An 18770-nucleotide genomic window follows, 5' to 3' on the forward strand; every position below is an offset into this window, starting at 1 on the left:
TTTATTTACAGCCTCCTTCTTTCCTGGTTATAATATTTTTTATCTCTTAAATCTGCTGAGTCAGTTACCACTCATCCCCATCTGCTTTCATCGTTTTTGCTGTTGTCTCTTTATTACCTTTGTCCTAGTGGGTGATGCCTTCAAAAACAAAATGAAATTATGCTGGTATTTTAATGGGGTTTCAATAGGGAGTGAATGTAAATGTGTGTTGGATCTGCCATCTTTTCTAGAAGTTCACTCATAAGATTTTGATGTTCTTTTTAATGCTCGGCATATATGCTAAATTAAAATGCTTTCTCTTAATTTGCAAACTTAATTACCATCACAGAACTTTGGTGATTTTCCCATGTGAGATTGCCTAGATAGGCTTTTTGAAGTTTTGGTAGACCTTCCCAAACTAATAATTAGAACTTTATACTTTTAAGGTTGGGAGGGGGGAGAATGGACTAGAAGGAGAAAAAGTAATATTTTTCTCTTTTTTTTCTTTTATTCTCTTTTTTTTTTTTCATCTTTCCAAAGATTGATCTAGTCTTTGCAAGACTGGCAATACAAACCATATCAGATAATTTAGATCTAAGAGACGACTCTCGACTGAGAAGCCTTGATATAAGGTGTATTCGCAGCCTAAATGGTAAGCTTCTAAAAAGAAATCTCAGATACCTGCTTGAAAACAATTAGACAAAGAGATCTTTTTGCAGAACTATTAATGGACTTTTCAAGGGATTGGACTAACTCAGTTAAAAATGATGTGATTTTCTTTATATAGATCATCTGACCACATTTAGGCGTTTTAAAAGATACATTTATTTGAAATGTTGTTTATAGTAATGGTGCACAAACCTAATGGTCTCAGGACCCCTTTGCACTTTGAAAATTTATTGAGGACCCCAAAATCTTCCATTTATGTGGGTTATATCTGTCAGTATTTACTGTATTAGAAGTAAAAACAAAATTTTAAAGTATGAGTTTATTTCAAAATAATAAACCCATTCTAAGTGAATATAAATGCATCTTTTCTGTGAGAATGGCATTTTTTTGCATTTTTGCAAATCTCTTTAATATTTCCAATATTTAATATTGGAAAAAGGAAGAGAATTTTAATAGCTTTTTCAGAAAATTATGGATATTCTTTGATGCTACACCAAAACTTGACCAGCGACGGTGTCTTTTTTTTTTTTCTCCAACAGCTCTATTAAGGTATAATTATATGCCATAAAATTTGTCCCTTTTGGGGTACAATTCCATAGTCTTTACTGTATTCACAGAGTTGTCCACCACAGTCCAATTTTAGAACATTTCATCATCTTCAAAAGATCCCTCTTACACATTTACGGTCATTCTCCTTTCCAACCCCCAGTCCTAGGCAACCACTAATCTACCTTCTGTCTATAAATTTGCTTTTTCTGGACATTTCATATAAATGGGATCATACAATATGTGGTCTTTTGTGTCTGACTTCTTTCACTTAGCATAATGTTTGTGAGGTTCATCCATGTTTGTAACATGTATCAGTAGTTCCCTTTTATTTCTAAATAAAAGACTTTTTTAAGGTTAATTTGAATATCAGTTAACTTTTTATACTCTTCTATTAAAATCTATTGGTCTGTTTTGTTCTTTGAATGGATCTTTTACCCATACATGATTTTATATACAGTCATGCCTTAGTTGTTTGGAAAACACTGGTTCACAAAGTTATTTGGATCTTCTAAATGTTAACACACATTTCTTTATAAGGTACCCCAAAAAATCACATTCATTAATGTCCCCACCAATCTCACCAGACAAGTCTTTAAATACTGGAAAGCTGCCAGGCTCACAGCAGATACTGGTTGTCCAAAATTTTAGTTTTTACTTGAAAGCTCCAATTTTATTGTTGGTAGCAAGTTTTGTTGTTTGTTTTCCTTGAAGTGAAGGACTCACTTTGTTTGTTCATTGTTTTAGAATCTAAGTAAAATTGTTCCTTGAAAAAAGCAGGTCGTTCAGCTTTCTTCAAACTTTTCAGACACTGCAGGGTTCCTTTCCTGTCTTCTAACTGCAAATGTGTAGTGGTGAAGATACACTGTTTACTAGTACAGCTTTGGTACCAGCAGTTTTACCCACCACTGCTTTTGCACCATCAGTGCAAATGTTAACGCAGTAAAAGAGGCAAAGCCTTATTGTTATTATAAGAACAGGTTTGACGAACTTTGGAGGAAAAAAAATAGGTTGACCTGACAGATTCCCCGGGGATCCACAGACTGCACTTCCGAGAACCACTGGCTTATAGCATCTTTTATTTAATCATTGCATTTTTGTTGTACTTCAGGGTCCAACAGTAAATCACAGTATTTGTGAAATAAGGTTTACTTTAAAGGAAAAAGTTTTGTAAGTTGGGGACATTGGATTAACAGTAAAGTCAAATGTTGAAGAAAGTAAAGATACTCAGACCCACGTCTTCCTTTAATGTTGAATTACGTTACCCATGTGCTTTTTAATTCTTTAAAAGCAAAGTGATTCCTCATAAAAGTGCTAAATTTCAAATACATAGAGAAAATAAACCCTCGCATTTTATTATCTTTGATTTTTTAACCTTTGAGAGTCTGGAAATTAGAAGCCGTCTGAATTAACTGGATGTTGTTGCATAATGAAAAATGAATGCTTTATCTTTTTCAGGATGTAGAGTTACTGATGAAATTTTGCATTTAGTGCCAAATAAAGAAACTTTCAGACTCACCCTAAGAGCAGTCAAATTATGGGCAAAACGTAAGTATCCCAGATCTTTTAAGTTTACACTGTAAAATTACCGCTTTCAGTTACTAATGATAGAAGCACATATGAAAATTCCTGAACCTATTGATACTGTTAGGGATTGAGGTCCAGTAAATTTTGGAGAATCTGTTTCTTTTTCAGGTACAGTGGTTATGGTGATCTGATATGTGACTATACCTCCTTCTTGCTTGATTGAAAACTAAAAACTCCTGATTTCCCATCTTCGGTTTTAGCCAGCCAGTCAGAATGAGTTAGGAAACCTTCGTTGTTCTTCATGCTCTCTATGGGGCAGGACCATCTTATTCATCTTTGTCTCCCCATTACCATCAGAGTATAATTTATAGTAGGTATTCGGTAAAGTTATTAAGTGGAGAGCCTATAGTGATAGTTTCAGCTTCTTTCTGTTTTTGCCTTGTAACACTTTTCTAGTAAAGCCTGGAACTAATTTATATATATACATAGGGTATGGTTCATAAAAGGCCCAAACCTAAGCTGGCACAGCACATTTTTCATAATTTGTAATTATATTTAACTAGTGCTATACTTCTGGCACCACGTTTTACATAGTCTAAAAATGCACTCGCCAATAAAATTTTTTGTGATGATGGAAATGTTTTCTGTGTTGTCCAAAAGTAACCATGTGGCTATTGATCACTTGAAATGTGCAACTGAGAAACCGAATTTTTTAATCAAATTAAAATTTAAGAGAAGTGAAAGCATATATTCATGTAAAAATTTGTACACAGATGTTCATAGCATTCTTCATAATAGCCAAAAAGTAGAGACAACCTCATGTTCATGAATTGATGAATGGATAAACTAAAGGTGATAGGTATAGCCATAATGTGGAATATTACTTGGCAATAAAAAGGACTGAAGTAAATTCCATTTATATAAAATGTTCACGTTAGGCAAATGTAGAGAGATAAAAAGTAGATGAGTATTTGCCTAGGTCTGGGAAGACTGGGAGCAGATAGGAGGGGAGCAACTGCTAAAGGTTTCTTTTTGGGGTGGTGAAAGGGTTCCAGAATTAATTATGGTGATGATTGCACAACTCTGTGAATATACTAAAAGCCATTAATTTTAATCTGTTACATGGATGAATCTATGGTATGTGAATGATATTTCAATAAAACTATTACAAAAAAAAAAAAAGTACATATGACTTGTGGCTACCATGTTGGAAGTACATATCTAAAAAGACCTCAGGCAAGTAGGAGTTGTCCTTGGACTCAGTTACCTGGTATAGTCAGGATAAAGTAAGTTGCAAGAAAGGGGTATCACAATTTTTTTTTCCTTACAAATTAAATTACATAACATGTTTTGTCAATCCTTAGATGTATATTTTACCCATGTAACATATCTAAAATTGAAATTTTTGTATCTTTTTCTCTTGCTTGCTTAGTGGGACATAAAATAACACTATGTTGGGGCACCTGGGTGGCTCAGTTGGTTAAGCATCCGACTCTTGATTTTGGCTCAGGTCACAGTCTCATAGTTCATGGGATCAAGCTCCACGTCGAGCTCTTCTGCACTGACAGCTCAGAGCCTGCTTGGGATTCTCTCTCTGCCCGTCCCCTACTTGTGCACGTGCTCTCTCTCAAAATAAAGACATTAAAAAAAAAATGTCCTATTATGTAATTGAGGACTTAGTAGTTTTGATCAAATATGGTAATATTTTATAGATTGCTACAAGAAGCAATCATAAGAAAAATGAGTACTATCAATGGTGTATTGTACTTTATGGAGAGGTACCCAAAGTCTGCAAAATACTAAAGTTAGTCCAGCTTTACACTTGATTTTTAAATGCCCGTGAATATAACTAATGAAATGTTTATTCTTCCTACTTGTAGTCCCTCCAGATATCTTTCCTCTTTGTTTTCATTTTTTTCTCAACCATAGCTATTGAAAAGTGGGAAATTCCAATGTTTTATAGTAGAGCCTGCTTGGGCAGTCAGAACTGGGGCAGAGAACTGAGGGGTCTGTTTTGGGAGGGCAAAATAGGGGGATAGGATGCAGTTAATGGCTTACTAATAGAACTGTGGGCCTAGCATGAAGGTCTGCTTATTGATAGTAATGTTATTTCAATAACTAAGCAACAATCTTAGGAACTAAGTTATCCTATTCCTTAGAGTTGAATGTCATGGATAGTAGATCCTAACAATAGTTAACAAAACATTAATTTTCTAGGACGTGGTATTTATTCCAACATGCTGGGATTTCTTGGTGGTGTCTCCTGGGCAATGCTGGTTGCAAGAACTTGCCAATTATATCCAAATGCAGCAGCTTCTACTTTAGTTCATAAGTTCTTTTTAGTTTTTTCCAAATGGTAAGTATTTATGGGCATACTTTCACTATCTTATTAACTTCTCCCTGTATGTAAATTTGTTTGGCAATTTAAGAGTGATGCAGAGACGTTTTCTCTTGTTTTACATTCTTTTTAAGTTAAAAGTTTAAAAATGTCAAATTTGAGACAATGATGAGACACCAGATGGTGCTGTCTTCTGGCATTGAGGGTTTCTATAAATGTAGGCTTTTAGCTTGAGAGTGGTCATGATAGATTTTGCTCTGCTGACTACTAGCTATGTAGAGGTTAACATATCCTATGTAAAATGGAGGTGATAATCATAGCTACTGCATGGATTTATTAGGAGTATTTTCAGTTAATGTCAGCTCTTAACTGCTATTAAATTATCAGTTAAATCCATAAAAGCAAATAGAAGGAAGGGGAAAATTCAGATTTAAATTAGCTACAGCTTAATGAGCAAAACAGTATTTGTTTTGCCCTTTCAGAAGATACATTTAAAATAAGCAGCTTTTAAAAAAATAAAATAAAATAAAATAAAACAAAATAATAAAAAATAAATAAAATAAGCAGCTTTTTCCTTTGTGTACTTCCTTCCCTTGCCCACTTTTTTTTTTTTTTAATACCAAATACCCAGCCATAACGTTTGCCATATGAAAGTTGAAACAGAGTCTAACGACTTTTATGGTTCCTGAAGTGAGGTCCTATGTCAGTTAATTTGCCTTATTCATGTTAGGGAATGGCCAAATCCTGTCCTGCTGAAGCAACCAGAAGAAAGCAATTTGAATTTGCCTGTTTGGGATCCTCGGGTATGTGACTTATTATGGAAATTAATTAAACCTTTTAGGAAAAGGACGATTTTCTAAACTGCAATCTAAAGATAATTTCTCTTGTTTCTGCTCATCTTCCTTCTGTATAGCTATAGTTCTTTCCTTCTGTCTGCTGTGTCTTTTGGTGAAGATGACCTGTATTCCAAATTCTGATCCAAATGTTATGTCATTAAAAATCACCCACATAAGACTAGATGAGTGAGTGTATCAACCAAAATGTTGTTATCTGTTGCTAAAAACTTACAAGTAATTAATTACTAAAAGTGCTGAAGTATATAAAAGATTTACTTTGCAGTGCAATTTAAAGCAGACTCATGGTTCTAAGCTAGCATAACTCTCACCTTGCATTTTAATTTGCTTTTAGATTGAGTGCTCATTCCTCTGAGTTACCTAGGGGAAATTACCCATTGAGTAGGTGCAGAAAGAGGAGTGAGAAACCATTGGATTAATGCTTTTTGCAGCTCTGATACTGTGTTTCCTTGGTTTTAAGAGACCATCGTTTATAAGATGCACCATCCATTTAACAGCTTTTCAGGGGAAAAATAAACTTCTGCAGAGTTTCCTTTGACTATCAGACACATCTGACTTCAGAAATAAATGTAGTTGGGGAGGGAAAATGTACTTCTTAGAATTGAGGAACTGTAGTATTAAATTTATATTTCATATTCTTCAGACTTTTGGGGAAATGAAGTGAGGACAACTGAAATAGGAGAATAGATCAATTATTCTGCTTCTAATTTCACAGGTAAATCCATCAGATAGGTATCATCTCATGCCCATAATCACCCCTGCCTACCCACAGCAGAATTCTACGTATAATGTGTCCACCTCAACTCGAACAGTAATGGTAGAAGAATTTAAACAAGGTAAACTTGTTGGCCCTTTGCCCTTTATGTATTCCCACAAGTTTTTGGTTTACAACAGTTTTATCCTAAAGTTTAGTTATGCCTATTATTTCTAAAAGTTCTTTCAAATATGTATTTTTTCAGTAGTTTTCTAAAATATAATATTAAGTCCAAAATGGAGCCAGCCCAATCTGTTTGAAATTGATTTTTGTGTTATGAGAAATTCCTTTTTTTTTTTTGTTTTTTTACTCAAGAGTTTGTTGAGGTTAGAGATTTTGGGGGTAGGTTGATACAGAAACTGATAATAAAATAGCCAGTTTTCAAAATCAGTCTCTGTCTCGTTTTTAATTTAGGTCTTGCAGTCACAGATGAAATCCTTCAAGGGAAATCAGACTGGTCCAAACTACTTGAGCCACCAAATTTTTTTCAAAAGTATAGGTACTTGAAATTTTTCATTTTGTGTGTGTGTGTTTAAGGAAGAATGTTAAATTTACAAAGTTAATATATGATGGGTGACTGTTGTCCCTTACATTTCAAGTGAGGTAGAGAATAGGTTAGCAGAAATCCTAAATGATGAGTTTGTGTATTCTAGTAGTATCTCACCCAGTATTAGTGGTGTTTTTGCTTTTAGTGAATTGATTTTTGATTATAGTGTCTAGAATTGATTTTGTGAAAATCAGAGCGTGTTCTAATTTTCATAAGCTATGTGTCTGCATTAGTTCTTATGTTCATTGGGAGGAAGAAAGAAAAAATAATGATGGAAAAGCAGACCTAACAATGTTTCTGGCTTTTTTTTTTTTCCATGACTGTTGCTAAAAATTCTTCACAGACATTATATAGTATTGACTGCCAGTGCATCAACAGAAGAAAACCATCTAGAGTGGTAAGTGATATTCAAGTTCTGTACTTAAATTTGTAGTGATAACATTTATATGATGCTTTAGGTTTATAAAATACTTTATCACTAAAATTATTAAATCTTATTAGTGACTGTTATTATGACCATGGAGCATCAGTGTTTAAGAAATGCCATCAAATGAATGTTTCAGAATTAGAGGTAATACAGGATAAGGATATATGTATGTTCTTTGCCTTTGCCACTTCTCAGATTTAAGCAAAATTGTGAGGCACTTCAAACAATTCTGATACCTAGGCTCAAGTTTTCCATCCTTGCCATCATGTTTCCCCTTCAAAACTAAAAGGAAAAGATATTTTATATATTCTTTTAATTTAGGAGATTAGGGACATGAAAGCTTCTGTCAACAGAGAGGCATTTTTGGTCAAGGAGCAGTGCTTTCTTTCTAGTACATCTAAGTTCATGCCCTTTGCCTCCAGTGTATAGACATCCCTAACTCTATTAGGCAGAAGCTATTAGGCCACCAGAGATGGTTGTGCTTTCCTCGGGTCTGACTTCTGGGAAAGAAAAACACAATACTGTCTTACTTTTGCTTCCAAAGTTTAGTGCTTATTTTATTGATAATTAAAGAGGCACTGAAAAGAATCCTTTCACTAAAATAACGTATTTCATTTGTCTAGATTGGGAATCAGGAAACTATGATCTGGGCCAAACCTAGTCTGCCACATGTTTTTATAAATAGTTTTATTGAAATACAGCCACACTCACTCATTTATATGTTGTGTATGACTGCTTTCCTGCTATATGGCAGGGTTGAATAGTTACAACAGAAACTCTATAGCCACAAAGCCCAAAATACTTACTCTCTGACCAACACTGAGTAGTAACTCAGTGTTTCATAAATGTGCTGTTGAAGCACACACAATTACACCGTATAAGCTTTTTCAAGTGTTTGAATAATTAAAAATGTTCTTGTAGTTTTTCTAATTAATAAAATCATTGTAAATTTACATAGCTGACAGCAGTCACATGTGTTAAATGAGATAGAAAATAAAGTTGCAGATACCTGATGAAACTTTCTATATTTTAGTAGTATCTGATCTGACTTTACTGAATTCTTTTTTAATTGTAATATCTAGTACCAATTTTATGAAAATCAGCATGTTTTATTTCATTTAGTGCCAGTTATTAGCTTTTTTTGTTCACATGATTTAAACATATCTTAGCCTTACGGTTTAGATACAAGATTTAAAAGTGAAAAAAATCAACAGTTTTTGTTCATACTGAGATCATGACTATTTTATGGTCTAAACAGGCAGGGTAGTTTAGATTAGGAATTCATTAAGTAGATCATTTCTTTTAAGGGGTGGGGGGGGGAACACAGAAATTGACAAAGTAACTTGTCATTTACTTAAATGGTATTTTAAACAGTCCCTAATATATTAGACTGAATTTTTTTTTCTTTTTTTTTTTTTTATTGAGCATGTAAAGCATCATAGCTATCATATGCCTTTTTGGGTTACTTAGGTATAGTTTCCAAATTTCATATGGAAAAATTTTGTCCACTCTTCTATTTCAGGGTTGGATTAGTAGAATCTAAAATCCGTGTGCTTGTTGGAAACTTGGAACGGAACGAATTTATTACTCTTGCCCATGTAAATCCCCAGTCATTCCCAGGAAATAAGGAACATCATAAAGAGTAAGTTAAATATTTTTTAATACTGTGTTTCTTAAATAATGTTATTTGACAACAGGCATGATTTAAGATCAGTTGTGACATTGTCATTTAACAAACATTGATGGGGGATGATGATACATTATGTATTTGAACATGAGTGGTCCTACATTAAAACTAGTATATGCTATGTTGGTAGCCCACAGACCCCAGCAGAAACTCCCATCACAAGTTTGGAGCATCTTTATGAATATATTTGATACGTTACTTTCAAAGCCATTTAATCCTCTTTATTGCAACACAGGGTAACTGATCAGTGTTTTTTGGTGTCAATTTTAAGAATTTAGCCAAACCAGGGTGGGGGGCCACCTGTGTGGCACAGCCAAGCATCCAACTCTTGATCTCAGCTCAGGTCATGATCTCAACAGTTCCTGAGTTTGAGCCCCACATGGGGCTCTATGCTGATGGTGCAGAGCCTGCTTGGGATTCTGTCTCTCCTCTCTGCCCCTCCCCTGCTTGTATGTATGTACACTTTCTCTCTCTCAAAATAAATAAATAAATAAGCTTAAAAAAAAAAAATGAATTTAGCCAAACCAGGGAGACTGGGTGGCTCAGTCAGTTAAGCATCTGACTCTTGATTTCAGCTCTGGTCATGATCTCCTAGTTCATGAGTTTGAGCCTTTGGGTGGAGCCTGCTTGGGATTCTCTCCCTCTCTCTCTGCGCCTCTCCTGCTCATGCTCTCTCTCTCTCTCTCAATAAATAAATAAGTAAACTTACAAAAAAAAGAATTTAGCCAAACCATTGCAATTTGTATTTATGTTTCCATGGAGATTGAGTTTGAATTACCAAATGACATCTGTAAAATTATAATAAATAAATAAATAAATAAATAAATAAATAAATAAATAAATAAATAGAAATTAAATTTTTTTATTTTATAGCAACAATTACGTGTCAATGTGGTTCCTTGGAATAATTTTTCGGAGAGTTGAAAATGCAGAAAGTGTTAACATAGACCTGACCTATGATATACAGTCGTTTACTGATACAGGTAAGACTTTGTCATCATGGAGCTATGGTTCTCAAGTTTGGTTGTAACACAGTATCATCTGCCATGGATCTGGCTGGCTAGATTTGTTAATTGGTTAAATGAATGTGTACATCCATATTATGAAAACCTATGCTGCTATTTTAAAAAGGCATAGTGAAATAATTTCCAAGACATTAAGTGGGGCTAAAGTTGCAAAACAGTATGTATAGTATGCTACAATTTCTGTAAATAAATAAACACATTTGCTTGTAAGTACCTAGAATATCTTTGGAAGGATATACAGTTTTAAAAAAAAGAAGATGGTAGAACTGGTTGCTTTTTAGGTCAAGGAACCAGGTGTGTCTAGGGGATAATGTGAGGAGACTTCTTTGAACTGCTTGAGTTTTGTACCAAGTGATGGCATTATCTATTTCAGAACAAAAAGAAGACTAAAGAAACTGTACAGGTTATTTTTATTTTCAGTGTGCGCAGATATGTGCACTTGATAGCCTTGATTAGGTTTCAGAATCAGAGAAAGAGTGTCTTTTACGTCTAGCTCCCTAATAACAGCTCTCTGGAATATCTTAACGTATCTTTTATAAATTTGGAGTTGTATTAATCTGGAATAGTGTACATTCATACTATTAATATTTTTGGCTTGGCTTATCTGAGTTTTCTAAATTCTTCTAAACTAGCTTTCACATTTATCATGAAAATGCAGATTCCTGTACATCACGTCGGCACTACCGAATCCCACACTCTGGGAGTGGAGCCAGAGAATCTGCAAGTTGAACAAGCACTCCTGGTGATGCTTTTATAAGCAATCTGGAATGAAAACATGGATATACATTTTTCCATTCTAATTTGGGCTCATTTTTCCAAAAGCAGGAGATTGGGAAGCTCTGTTTGTTGTAGATTTATAGAATGTTCTTCTCCAGATAGAGATTCTGAGACCCCAAGCGAGGAGATAATGTACCACATTTCACAGTAGTTAACTATGCAAAAGAAGCCTCTCCTCTGTGTCTTCAGTAAGCTTATGATCTAATTTGGTATTCACAGTTAAACATACATTAAATAATTCGTGTTAATAAAACTGACTTTGTTACAAGATGTGAAAAGTGCTAGAAAGGGACTCTAGGGCTGTGTGTATTCCACCATCAGCAAGTATTCAGGGCTTTTGAGCCTCATTTCCCCACCTGTACAATAAGGATGTACTTCTGGATAGTTCCTGACAGTCCAATATTCTATGATTAGTGTAGTAAAAGAAACATCATGGTGGATGACAACTTGTATTGCATCTTGGATCTTTAGTATAAGGATTAGCTTAGACTTGGGTGAGTAATTATAAGAGATTGTCTTTTGGGAAAATTACAGAAAATGATTTGGAAAAAACTTTTTTCATGCATTTTAATGAGATTTGATTATTGGAAAGTCTTAGAAGTTGGACATGGGAAAACTAGTTGGTACTTAAATAGGATTGTGAAATGAAAATGTTTTAAAAATACTTGTTCTGTAAGCAGAGTGGGTATGTATGTTTGTGAGATTATGGGGACATATCAAATATATGCATTTTGGAAAAAGAAAACAGACTTCCTGGTTGAGGAAGAAGTTGCCCATTTAACATACTAACATTGTTACAGTGTACAGACAGGCAAACAATATAAACATGCTAAAGGAAGGGATGAAAATTGAAGCAACTCATGTTAAAAAAAAGCAACTTCATCACTACCTTCCCGCAGAGATTCTTCAAAAGAAGAAAAAGGTGAGTTTGTAATGTTAACTCTCCAGTATGGTTCCCCTCAGACAGATGTTCCTGGGATCAGATTGGCATTCTCACAGCTCCCAAACCTATTAAGAAAAAAAGGAAAGAAAAGTACATTTCAGTCTAGAACTAAAATCTCCCCTTCATTCATCACAAAAGATTCATTTTATGTACTTCAGAATTGAAACCAGTAATTATTCTCATTTGCTTTTTGAAATCCTAACTGCTTTTCCCTCTTTCAGCAAAGTCTTTCTGATGTCAGTCGAAGTTCAGGTGGACCTCAATCCAAAAGATCATCTCTGGATAGCAATTGTTTGGATAGCTCCAGAGACACTGATAATGGAACTCCTTTTAATTCCCCAGTGTCTGCAAACAAACCTTCCAAGCCTGACGTTCTTCCTTCAGGAGAAACGGAAAGGTCTGCACTTCAGAATTTTCCTTTCAGTCTTCAGTTTGAGGATGATGTAAACTTTTCTGTCCTTAGCTAAGTATCTTAACTGTTAAAATGCCTTAGCAGTTACTAGTCATTTTCTGACTAGAAATACTTGACAATGCGTTGTAATCCTGTGGAACGTGGTATCGGCTCATGAATATGTAGGACTTTAAAAGTACGCAGAAATGCCCAGGTCTTTGCAGTTTTTTCTCATTTTTCACTCAGTCCTCTGCCTTTTTTCCGCTTTTCTCTTCCTCCAATGGAACATTAAAGTAGGAGTACTTGAAAGAAGTCATCCTGAATGTTAGAATATGAGTGTTTTAAATAAGTCACACAAAGTATTTAATGATAATTCAACACTTTTAATAGGAATAATACTGAGCCTGCTGCTGTAATTGCGGAAAAGCCACTGAGTGTGCCACAAGCTCAAGGACTGTCTATCCCAGTCATTGGTGCAAGTAGGTATCTGCACTTCTGTTAATAACCATTCTACTATGTATATATTTAATTGCTAGAATTTTTCTTTTTCCTTTTCAGAAGTTGATTCTGCAGTAAAAGCCGTATCGCCCCCAGCTGTGTGCACCATTCCTACTGTAGTCGGACGAAATGTCATTCCTAGAATCCCAACACCCCACAACCCTGCCCAGGGACAGCCACATCTTAATGGAATGTCAAACATAACTAAGAATGTTGCACATAAGAGGTCCCATTCCCCATCCGTAGATGGGTCTTCTAAGAGGTTGAAAGAAATAGAAAAGGTAAAGTTACAACCTTAGTGGTAGTCCTTTTTTTTAAGGTAAACTAGCACTAAAGAAATTCACAACTCTCCATAGCTGTCTTAGTGTTCTGTTAGGATTTGTTTAAAAAGAATATTTACCCAAACCCTAAAGGAATAATACTGATTGTTCATCCTAAATTCAGATTACTAAAACTTGATCTGAAAACTTGAGTAATTGGTCTGAGTTTCTCTTTGACTTACACAGAAGTTACTATTGGTAACCAGTCATATTTATTGTGTTATAATGTTGATGTTTTCTGCCTCCAGTAGGTGGTGGTAAAACTATTATCATCTGAATTGATTTAACCGAAAAGGTCACTCAAGTTGAAGTTAAAGGTGGCAGCTAAATTTAGTCTAATTTAAGTTGCAGTAGTTTTGACAGTAGCCTTATCATTAGCCTCTCAGTTTATATAGATTGTATGCGTTTTGTAGGTGATAATAGCAATTCATCTTAGTATTTATATTCCAGTTTATTCGACTTGAATCGACATTTAAGGAATCACGTGCTCCTGAAGACAGAAAAAGAAAAGCAATGGTAAATATGTTAACAGTGTGCTTCAAAATATTACTTTCAAAGAGCCATAGATCAGGAAAAGGACTGTATATTTGAAAATGGATCATATTAGATAGGTCTGTGAAGTTTGGGTTATGTTTTATTTTGTGTAGACATAAGCATACATAGGAAGGAAAGTTTTCATTTGTATATAATTCTATTTTTAGGATGCCATTGGAGGAGAATGTATGCCTATTCCAACTATTGATACATCACGCAAAAAGGTAAAGTCTTACTCGTAGATAATCTACAGGTACAAAAAGCTTAAGAGCCATGCACTGGGTGAAAGAAAAGGGTAATAAGATTTTGTCCCTGTCCTCAAAGATGAGCAGTGTATAGTTTGGAGTTGGGGTAGAAACGCAAGCAAGGTCTGGTCTTAAATGTATGTACTTCCAAAGTCAGGAAAAGAGGAAGTTATTTAAGCTTAGCTATTTATTCACATTACGTTCAACCTTTGTTCCTTTTTCAAGCACAGTAATTTCTTACCAACGCTTGATAGAGCTTTTGATGTATACCATTGCTTACTGTCAAAACTTAGGCTTGATACTTATTAATATTTTGGAAGAACCTAATGTAATGGAATACATAGTACCTTTAAAACATGAGCTAAAGAACCCCTAAATCTTAATTTCAAAATTTATTTTTCAAAGACTTGCCATTGAAACTAATAATACAGTATTATTAAGCATGGAAGGCTAATAAGTAGGTGCTGAAAACTCAGCCTTGTGTAGATCAGAGAAGTCCTTTTCTGAGCATTTACAGTCAACAAAATGGCTTATTTTCACCCCCATCAAAGAGTAAAGTACTTATCACAATCAACCAGGCTCCTCACAATGTAATAGCCATTTAATTTTATTTGTTAAAGTATCACAATCAACCAGGCTCTTCACAATGTAATAGCCATTTAATTTTATTTGTTAAAGTTTATTTATTTTGGGACAGTGCAAGTGGGGGAGGGACAGAGAGACGGAGAGAGAGAATCCCAATGCAGGGCTCCATCTTCCAAACCGTGAGATCATGACCTGAGCCGAAGTCAAGAATCAGATGCTTAACCGACTGAGCCACCCAGGCACCCCTTTACTGGCTTTTGAAGCAAATAGTATCATACTTTCTATTAGCTGTAGAATTCATAAAGTTCCTTTTAACATAAAGAGTACATTACAAAAAATATGAGTATGTGATTATATGTGATAATGGAAGAAAAAATCTGATATGGTTATTAAGGTACAAGACCATGAAATGACAGGCTGGGTCTAGGTTGAAAATATTTCAAGTATAGAGGGTAAGGATATAAACCAAACAAATGTGGCAAATGTTTAATAATGTCTGAGTGTTAATTGTGGCATTAAAAAGTCTTCATTGTCATATTCTCTACTTTCTTTGTATGTCTGAAATTTTTCATGTTTTTTGAATGGCTGTGGGTATGTAGGTTTGGCCAAGTTAGTGACATGAGAGAATTAACTCTCGCGTACTGTTTCCATCACACAACTATCTGTAAGAGGTCTCTTTCTCAATTTCTCAGGATTTACCTTCATGATATAATCATCTTTAGTATCCTCAGAAGCCTTCATATAGATGTACCTGAGTTTCACTATCACTGAAGTTAACATTACCTGGTCTGACTACAAAGTCCATTTTCCTGAAAACTCATCTCACAAGTGGGATTTACAGTGTTGTTCTCCACGAATATATGACAGATCCTGTTTTCTTCTGTAGCACACTCATTTTTCACCCACCACCACTTTCCTGCTTAGTGACCCTGCTTTTCGTTCTTCTCTTTACCATTGCCTGACTTTGTGCATTTCTCAATCCAGAAGTGGCGAGTGATTTAACAAAGCCCTTTTTCCTATACATACGCTCCTCCCACTTGCACCCTTGCCCTGTGCCTCTGCTTTTCACCTCTGACTGCATAAAAAAAGTCCCCAAACCAAGGAAATGACTATGAACATTGGAAGAAAGTATTCAACACATATGTGAGTGTTTAAGAGCTTAAGGAATTTGAAGGAAAACTCAGTTTTGTGACTGATTTGCTAGTTGAGGCTTTATAATATATGTTTGCTTTTCCTTCTTTATTTCTATTCCTTTCTAATAGAGACTACCCAGTAAAGAACTACCAGATTCATCATCTCCGGTTCCAGCAAATAACATTCGAGTCATCAAAAATTCCATTCGACTGACCCTTAATCGGTAAAAGCAGTGCCTCCTTACTTAAGTGAATATGCAATCATTTAGTGGCATAGAGCAGCCACTCTTTTTAAAATAGAAGTGGCTGTCACACATATAATAAGGTGAAAGTTACAGTCATCGGACTAACAAGCTTGAAGTGGTTTTGAACTCTCACACTTTGACCTGCAGATGCCGTAGCATTCTCTCATTGATTTGCTACGTACACTTCTGTGAGGATCATCTGCTATCAGATTGTCATCTACAATGTTATGGCTTTGCGTTGGAGGTTTTACTGCCTTAACTTTCGATGCTTGTTTCTCTGTTGTGGGAACCAGTTCTCGGCTCTTTGGACATGGATAAAATGAGTCCAGAACTTTTTTCTTTTTTTTTTTTTTTTAAGTCTTATGTTATAATCATTGTATAGAACTGAAAAAGTTGAAAACAAAAAAATTGTAATTTTCCAAATGTTAACACATTTACTTTAGCCTTGAAGCCACTTTGTGAAACCTGAGATAAGTGAATGTGAGGTATCTTTTCTGCTTTCCTCATTTGTGTAGATGTACTTATTGTCTATTCTGTTGATTTAAATTATTTTTTCCCAGAATGGCACATGGAATATTTAAATTTTTATTTTTTTGTGCCTTTCTGTCCAAATGTTGCATAGTTACCAGGGAGGATTAGTCCAGTGATTACATAAGAGTTGGGCACCATAAATTCTCTATATTTTGCCTCCCATGGAGGCCTTCGAAATGCATCTTTATTAAGAATCAAAATGTAACCAAGATACTGAAAGTCAGTATATGAATGGTGAAATTGTTACATATCCTAGCTCATGCCATTCTTGTTAGTTGACTGGTGTTTTTTACCGAGGAGCAACTCATTCCAGCATCAACAATGAGATACCTTTAAATATGGCAGACTTGTATTCTTGAGGTGTAAAATTAACTCGGCATGATAATTCTTGACCATTACTTACCCCACAACTTCAAATAGTTTCTTCATGGACTAGGCATGCAGAAATAAGCAGTGGATTTTACTGAAACCTAAGGCATTTTTTGGACGACATTGTTACCAACCATTAATTGGCTCAGGACCTTTGTAATTTTTATTTAACGATATGAGTTGTCTTTTTTTACACTGCTTTTTTCAATGCATTTCTTAATATTTTTTAAGTTTCATGAACGCATGCTCAGTTTATTAAAATCCATAACCATGTAATTCTTGTAATATGTTGATTCAGTGTTTTGTAAATGAAGTCGTATGTATTTTCAGAGTATTTTTGTATGTACTGTAAGATACCATCTTTTCAAAGAGAAAACTTTAAAACCTTTACTGTCTCTCTTTAATTTTTTTAAATATGGATTATGCTTGAATTACTCTTAAAATGAAAATGTATAGATTGCACAGCCAGGAATGCTGGTATTTATTACTTTCTTCAGCTTTCACTCAGCAATTTAGTAGGTTCTGGTAGGAAAAACACAAATGGTACATTTGAATGGAGCAGGGAAAATACTTGGTTGTATATTTTATAGGACTTATGGGACCCGTTTAGCCCGTGGAATAATAGTCCATTTTCTCTCACAAGCCCCTTACCACAGAGTTGAAATGCTTGGAATCCTGATAGAGAGCAGTATCCTTCTCCCACTCCTGTTCCGTGATCCCTCGGTTGCTGAAATGGAAATTCTAGTATTTAATCTCTTACAAGGGACAACTTAGAAGAGCAAGGAAAAAATAGTTGTTGTTCTGTTACTCTCTTTTTACATAGTAAAAGGCAAAAGTGAAATCCTGTAACCAAGTTGTAGCTCACTTGGAAAGCTCTTCTTTTAGCCAACCCTTTCCTTTATTCAAATATTTTTAAATTTGTCCTATAAAAACTCTTTGAGCAGAAGTAAAAGATTATGAAAGGACTAAATAATTAAAAAATTCTTCAGTTAGGAAGATTTGATTAAATTTTCTGTATGTGCTATGTTTGCATTTCTGTGTTTAATATCTAGTTATTTTCCCCTTCTTTTATCAGTATTCAAGTCTCTAAGAATTCTCATGTTTGCCTTCCTATATAAACATTCTTTAGAATGACTAGTAGAGTTTTTCTTCAATAAGAAAGCAACAGGCCTAACCCTTATACCACAGTATAGTCATTTCTTGTCTGTTCAGCATGGGGTTGAGACACAGCCAAATCAGTTGAATGTTAGACACCTCAAAGATCACATTCTTCAACCCGTTTGACAACTTGGGAGTTGAAGAGATAACTTTTGAGATGGTGGGTTTGGTCAGAAATGAAGTGTTTTCTATCCTAAACAGTAGATAGAATGTTCAGTACATTTTGTGAGCGTAGTAGGAAAGCTCCATTGTACTGGTTCCAAGTAAGTAAAAGGGGAAGGTTTGTATTGGGATTGTATGTTATGTTCAGAGGCACTAAATAAATGGGTCTTCAAGTTTGAAACTTACCCAGAAATATATTTTGTAAAGTTAATAACCTCCGGTATGTAGACACATGTTCATTTTCCCAAGGGTATGAAATCTTAATCTCAGTGTTCAGGACTGGCTCTGAAGAATAGTATGTATCAAAGGAAAATACTTGTCTGCTAGCTTAAATCACAGGGACTTAATTCATTTGAGAGGGTACATGGCTTAAAACCTTGTAAAATTGGGGCAAAATGAATTTTAAAAGACTATTGGTGCTTACAATAACTGTCTTAAAGCGACAAGTAACCTTATTAAAATGCTTACTTTACTACAGTAGCAATAAAGTACAGATGAACAGTGTGGAAATGGGCTAAACTTATTT

At 34.8% G+C, this 18770-nt stretch overlaps 1 protein-coding gene across 1 annotated transcript in view; it reads left to right on the plus strand.

Moving 5' to 3' along the window:
- PAPOLG (poly(A) polymerase gamma) overlaps positions 1-17312 on the plus strand; it is a 30101-nt gene extending 12789 nt beyond the window's left edge. The window contains exons 7-22 of the mRNA XM_047068022.1: positions 520-631; positions 2653-2742; positions 4939-5077; positions 5790-5862; positions 6629-6749; positions 7082-7166; positions 7558-7611; positions 9164-9283; positions 10202-10311; positions 11931-12052; positions 12295-12470; positions 12855-12943; positions 13023-13243; positions 13733-13798; positions 13984-14040; positions 15909-17312. Coding sequence (XP_046923978.1) covers positions 520-631; positions 2653-2742; positions 4939-5077; positions 5790-5862; positions 6629-6749; positions 7082-7166; positions 7558-7611; positions 9164-9283; positions 10202-10311; positions 11931-12052; positions 12295-12470; positions 12855-12943; positions 13023-13243; positions 13733-13798; positions 13984-14040; positions 15909-16007 — 1734 coding nt within the window. The 3' untranslated portion in view covers positions 16008-17312. The remainder of the gene's footprint in view (positions 1-519; positions 632-2652; positions 2743-4938; positions 5078-5789; positions 5863-6628; positions 6750-7081; positions 7167-7557; positions 7612-9163; positions 9284-10201; positions 10312-11930; positions 12053-12294; positions 12471-12854; positions 12944-13022; positions 13244-13732; positions 13799-13983; positions 14041-15908) is intronic.
- The last annotated feature ends 1458 nt before the right edge of the window (positions 17313-18770 follow it).

This window comes from Lynx rufus, unplaced genomic scaffold (assembly GCF_022079265.1).
Source record: "Lynx rufus isolate CCGP_SWC_20201006 ecotype Redwood Valley unplaced genomic scaffold, mLynRuf1.p SCAF_8, whole genome shotgun sequence".
Classification (NCBI taxonomy): Eukaryota; Metazoa; Chordata; class Mammalia; order Carnivora; family Felidae; genus Lynx; species Lynx rufus.